The sequence below is a fragment of the Tetrao urogallus genome, assembly GCF_951394365.1.
Source record: "Tetrao urogallus genome assembly, chromosome: 19".
In the NCBI taxonomy this organism is placed as follows: Eukaryota; Metazoa; Chordata; class Aves; order Galliformes; family Phasianidae; genus Tetrao; species Tetrao urogallus.
The window spans coordinates 10371908-10378228 of record NC_136832.1 but is presented as its reverse complement, the minus strand read 5'-3'; the positions used below and the strand labels follow the sequence as shown (position 1 = coordinate 10378228).

General features: G+C 37.5%; 1 protein-coding gene across 1 annotated transcript; it reads right to left on the bottom strand.

The window, feature by feature from the left end:
• Window positions 1–4661: 4661 nt before the first annotated feature.
• On the bottom strand, window positions 4662–6059 carry ZBTB43 (zinc finger and BTB domain containing 43; the record flags this gene model as incomplete). Its single annotated transcript, XM_079544519.1, has 1 exon — window positions 4662–6059. Exon 1 carries the CDS (start codon window positions 6054–6056, stop codon window positions 4662–4664), a length of 1395 nt encoding a protein of 464 aa, XP_079400645.1. The 5' UTR covers window positions 6057–6059.
• Between the last annotated feature and the right edge of the window lie 262 nt (window positions 6060–6321).

The window sequence follows — 6321 nt, the reverse complement described above, 5'->3', positions numbered from 1 at the left end:
GGCTGAAATTACAAGAAGTGACTCCATTCTTTCAGACTCAACAACACAGGGACTTCAGTGTTATTAGCTTTGATCACCCTCCCTTGCTTTTGATACACGACAAAGTTTCTTAAACACAAACATCTCAGATGAAGAAAAGGTAAAAGCAAAAATGTAATGGACAGTACCTTCTAGAGTCTACCTGCTCATCCATTAAATGAAGATAGTTGCTGCATGCAACTTTGAAGGTGAACTTAAAAAACAGTAACAAATCTACAACAGTGGTGTGTGAAATATTAAAACTTCTCCCTCAAAAGGGTCAGATATACACCTAAAGGACATCCTAACCCTGCCAAGAGTTTTTGTATATTTTTTTGGAATGTCAGTTACATAGATTACATGGTAATTAACAGCTTAGTACTGGAATGAAATACAAATGAATGCAGCTGTCATAGCAGATGATGTTCTTCCACTGACAGGACAATGAATTGCTTCACAATAATAGAAAATTTTGATAGCCTCCTGTGTGTACAATAATTCTGGTTTTCAGAAGATATTCACCTTACTTCTGTCAACAGCAGAAGTGAGCAATATAAAAATACCCAGAAGTTTCAAGATTGTATCATTAAAGAAGCGTATGGGCAGATGAACGAAATTTACCAGATACGCGTTTGAATACTTATTGATCACTTCCCTCCTGCTCACAGACAGGAAAAAAAATAATCTCTTGAACAAAGCCACTGCCCTAGCAGTGACTAACAGCTCAGGAGAAGCTGCATTTGCATTTCTTTCTTTACTGTGTAAAGCTGTCCTGGGCCTAAACTGCTGGGTTTCAGTGGGCTGCAAAGGTGGCACACATGGCAATAGTCACAAACTGCCCTGTGCCTGTCAAAACAATTACTAGCTAGCACTGAAACTGATATAAACAGTCCATTATATGCCAAATCTTGAACCAGCACAGCACCTCTGCTGAAATGCATTTAAGAACAAGCAATAAATGCTAGCAAGAGGTGCAGAGAATTAAAAAAAAGAGATACTCTTGAGGAAACAAAGCTAGAAACACATGAGGAGAAACTGAGGAGATGCTCATGGGAAGATGTGCAAAGGAGATACTGAGGACACATGTGAAGATACACCCTCAGAAGTTCATATGGTGCTCTAGGAAAAACTGCTAGGTAAGTTCCATGGGACTTCAACCAATGGATAAGCTCTGCTAGAGCGGGTACACCTCTGCAATAAATGAGCCCCAGGGGTGACCCAACCAAGAACAAGCATACCCCAGGAACAACTACAGTCCATGGATAAACCACACCAAGGGTCAGTGACACTAACAAGCCTGGCACAGGAGGGGCCACCCACTAAGAAACAAGGCTATATATAACCCCAACCTCCTATGCAAACTTTCACCTCACCAAGAGAATTGAAATGAAGTGATTTAGAGGAACTCCCAGTGAAAACAAGCAGAAATAAGATTAGGAAGCCAGAGAGCCAGAGGAAGAGAGGCATCAGTTAAGGTGAGCTAAGGAAGGGAAAGTGTTTAATTTTTTGTTTTCTTTTCTCAATACCTCCATCAGTGTTTAGAAGTCTGTTGAAACACAGTAAGTTAAGCTCTGTAAAAGCATTCCAAGTCAACTTTTTGCCTGTGGTAGACAGAAGTAACATTTTTACAAAAGTACCTCAAGCTTCACTTAAACACTCAATACTCTCAATTAACTCTCGTAATAACCTTATCAATATTTTCCTTCAATCAGATGGTTTCATGTGAATTAACATCAGAAAGTCAAGTGTTAATAAAAAAATTAAAAAAAAAAAATCAGTGCAGCAACTTTTGCTGGAGTTCCAGATGATGTCATATTATAGAGTAAAACAGTAACAGGCAAATACTTAAAAAATACTATTCATGCTGAATCACTAAAGGAGGATATGGTTCTATAATATGATCTACTGGACCTGTTATAAAAACATTTAAAGTGTCTCTCTCGGTACATTTTAAAGCTTTATTTTAAAGTAATCTAACTGCAAATAGGAGCAAATTTCAACTTCAAAACATTCCATATAAAAGTCATTCCAAACTGGTAAAAAGAAACAGTTTTGCTGGCAGCTCTGTAAGGTGGTCTGGATTTAATGGTTATAATTTTTTGCTTGACCATGGTTCTCAGCCTGGTGCTTCTGACCAGCCTTTTATTGGTTAAGTGGGAAGTGACATCCTTCATCTTTTTATGCAACGCTGAAATAACAATTTGAAAGGGTATGAGAACCAATGCAATATATAAGATCATTCTTCAAATGAGCATGAATATGATTTCCTCAAAAATGTGATGATGGTACTTGCAGAAATGATGCCCTGGATGCAGAGTAAGGCCTTGAAGAATGGAAAAATCGGGCCAGTGACTGCAAGAACCCTTTCCTCTATACTTATGTAAACAGGCAAGCATCATAATTTTCTTAGTATTAAAAAAAGACAGTGTTAGCAGTGTGGAAATAAATCATAAAGAGAATGTCATTTATAAGTTTAAAAAACATAATTTTATATATATATTTTTTTATACTTTTTAAATACAAAGTGCTTCTATACGTAAAGCAGGTTACAGTGTTAATGAGCAAATCCCTGTTTAGTTACCTTGATTACAAGGGTTATACATATGGCCACCATGGTATATTAGAGTTCAATTAAGTGCTAAGAATAGGAACTCCTTGATGCTGACCATTCATGCCCATTGCCAGCAATGGATTCATGATATTTGGGAGTATCTGTTTTAAGAACATTCTGTGTGAAAAAATATCTGAATTGTTAGAAGATTTAGAGCCTCTTTAAAAAAACTGAAGTTTGTAAGTAGAATGCCAGAAAAGAAGTGACAGCAATTACAACCTGCCAAGTAATAAATCCCAGCTTGCACAAGACACTGATGTTCAGGATACTGTTTGGTTCTATCTCAAGACAAGTTGTAATTAGGAGTTTAAAAAAGAATCCAAATTGGCATTACCTTCATGATTTTGCTTCAGCATACAGGGTCATCTGTTTAAGTATTTTATCCTGCACATTGCAGATTTAATGAATTAACTGGGGCCAGACAGGTTTAGAAGGCTTTTGATACTTGTTAACTTTTTTCCTCACGTCACAAACACCATGCTTGGATATCGCTTCTTTCTATTCTAGGCATACTCTAAAGACTCTTTTTATATTTTAGTAAAGTACAGAGAAGGGTTATTGCTTTTGCATAGGAATGCACTATGCTTTCAACCTTAAAATCCTGTTGCCACCTTTGTAAGTGATGCATTCACTCTACCTGCAGAGCTGGCAGCATCTCTCAAAACTACAAACATTCCTCCATCTAGCTCCAAGAATGAGATCCTCATCCTAATGAAAAAGTGTCACTTTCCCTGTGAAAATCCAGACCTTGGACATGGGCACGGTACCATGATCTGCAGAACGATTACCAGATCCAAACACTGTATTTCTACATCTTCCCTTCTCCCCCCACAAGCAACCTCACTTGAATAGGTAAACAGATCTGGCTACTTAGGATCATATGTAACCAGTCACAGTAGTTCAGTACCAAGAATCTGTATCATAGTTCTTACTTCTTACTATTCAAAAAGTAAAGAACTAAGAATCATCAATGCCTAAATAATTTTCCTAAAGCATGTTTCTAAAACTAAATAAAAGTTCTCAAACAAGATTTTGTACCAATAAACGTCAAGTCAATTTATGAAACTACAGAGTTTGGTACTTGCTACTGTAGTAAGTCACAAAAAAGGTGAATATACAGTTAGATCTTAGATTTTTTCGTATTTTGGGTAAGTTCCAAATATTACTTTAAAAAAAAAAAAAAGATATACTTATTATACACACTTCAATAGCTCTCATTATGTAACAATTAAAATCAAGCCAAGACTCATATAGCATTAGGTCCTGGAAGAACAAACAAATTTGCATTAAATATAATTTAAAGTTCATATAGTGCTCAACTATACTTAAGTGCTTTGCAGACTCTTTAAAGAGAAATCAGCACAAAATTAAGCAACCACTTGTCTTACTGGAGACAGATTTAAAAAAAAAGTTGAAGACAGATAAAGGAAAGCCAAACCACCTTTAACACAGTCTTTCATTAAGCACTGCAATAAGGGATAGTTAATAATGCAGGCTATTTAATGATGCACATTGATTACGTTGGCAGTCTCTGGCCTAAAGTAAAATTCTACTTTTTTTTCCCTTAAAACATGAATTACAGAAATTTTATTAACAGACAATCCACATAGCCTAGTACAGTTATCCTAGTTCTCTTTAATATTATTTCCCCCTTCCCCCCCCGTAAGGCTATTTGAATTCCTGTTTCATGTAAATACTTGTACAATTTGGGTCAATTTAGAGCTAGGTTTTACTGTCAATTTATAAGACTCGGAAAACAACAGGGCTTCTAAATACTGTTGTAATAGCAATTAACGTCACAATGACCTTACAGAACACATTTTGTAAGCACCTTTCAGATTAATCATTTCCACTGCACACCCACCGCCTGGAATAGTATTGTGGAAAATAAAACATTTGGTCTGCTCACACCAGCGTAATCATTAAAACTTGTTTTTTGAGAATTTGAGTTTCACAATAGCAAGTACCAGACACTATTTGAATAATTAGTTTATTTTTATTACTGTACTCAACAAATGTAAGCTCTAATGTCTCAGTTCATCTCAGTAGTACTCTGCTCAGCTTTAGAAGCTTGATATGACTTGGTACAAGATGTCACATGCCGATGAAAACTGTCCCGCCACATAAATCTTTTCCCACAGATGTTACATTCATATGGTTTTATGCCTGTATGAATTTTCATATGGCCAACAAGATGGTGTTTCATTTTGAATTTCTTACCACAGACACCACACCCATAAGGTCGAAGACCAAGGTGCATACTCATATGCCGATCTCTCTGACTTTTGTGTGTAAAGCTCTTACCACACTGACAAGGATAAAGCTTATCAGCATGCGAGAATCCAGTGAGGGACGTTTCTTCTTTAATTCCTGCAGCCATTTCAATGCCTTCACCATAGCCTGTTGCTATCATAAGATCTTGTCTGTGAGCACTTAAATTTCCATCTGCCCTTTCACCAGAAAATTCTTCCATAGAAGAGCCATAGAAGTCAACTTGCTCATCATAATTACTTTCATCTGCCTGTTCATCAAATTCTGCTTCCATCTTTTTGTCAGCTATATGAAAGTCTTCAACACCTGAAGACTGGATTGAATGATCTGCCTGAATGGCATTCATGGATTCAGAAACTTGATGTTCATCATAAGGATTATCAACACCTTCACAGTCCTGTTCAAATCTTTCTGGTTTCACGTGGATCCACCGCTTGTGAGACATGATGCTGGGTTTGCTATATATAGGTCTGGTATATTGATATTCAGCACTATCACTAGTTCCTTCTTCACCATCCTGACTCGTCATTCCTGTACTAAGTCTGTCATGCTCTGTTGAAGAATTACTGGGGAGGTACTCATGTTCTGTCAGTTGACACGATAGCTCATCTTTAGAACTCTCTTCTTCATTTTCACCATCCCTCAGTTCCTGCACTTTGTGGAATTCTGTCTGCCCTCCAGATCCAAGTTCAAAGGTTTCAGCAAGGCCATTGTAACTACTACTGCTTGGGGACTGATGGTCACTGCTATGATTCATCTTCTGACAAAGAACTGTTGGGTTTCCCTCTAGCACTTCAGTGCATTTATCTACTACATGCCACATCTGAAGGAAACTTGCTGCCGTCAAGTAACTAACAATCTCTGGAGCAGGCATTACCAGTCGACCTGTGTAGGTAGACAGAAGAATGTTTTCAAATACTCTTGGATTCATCACATCAGGCAGGACTATTCGCCTACTATTTTTTAGGAGAACCTGATCACAGAAGTAAGGTGAACTAGCTGCAAGAACAGCTTTATGGGCTCTGAAGAGATGGCCCTGAACTACAATGGACACATCACATAATTGTCCTTGCTGGCGCTGCTGATTTAACTTCTGCAAAATGGTGCTTGAAAAATCTGGAAATTCCACTCGGAAAGAGCTTGATCCAGACTCCATTTCATTACAAATTTAGTGTTGTGCTGAAAGAAAGCAAACAACAAAAGATCAGAAATTCTGCTTAGTAAAGTACTAATCTCTCAGTTTCCTTATAAACTCATATGGAAGTCACTCCAACATTTTCCAGAACCTGCGTCACTGCTATATTTCTATCCCTGCCCCCTCCCCCCCTCTTCCTCCTTGATTTCAACTTTCTCTTTCCGGAAAGTTGTACTGAGGAACAAATTGCTATGCCAGCATATTTAGCTGTGCTGCTTCTATTTAA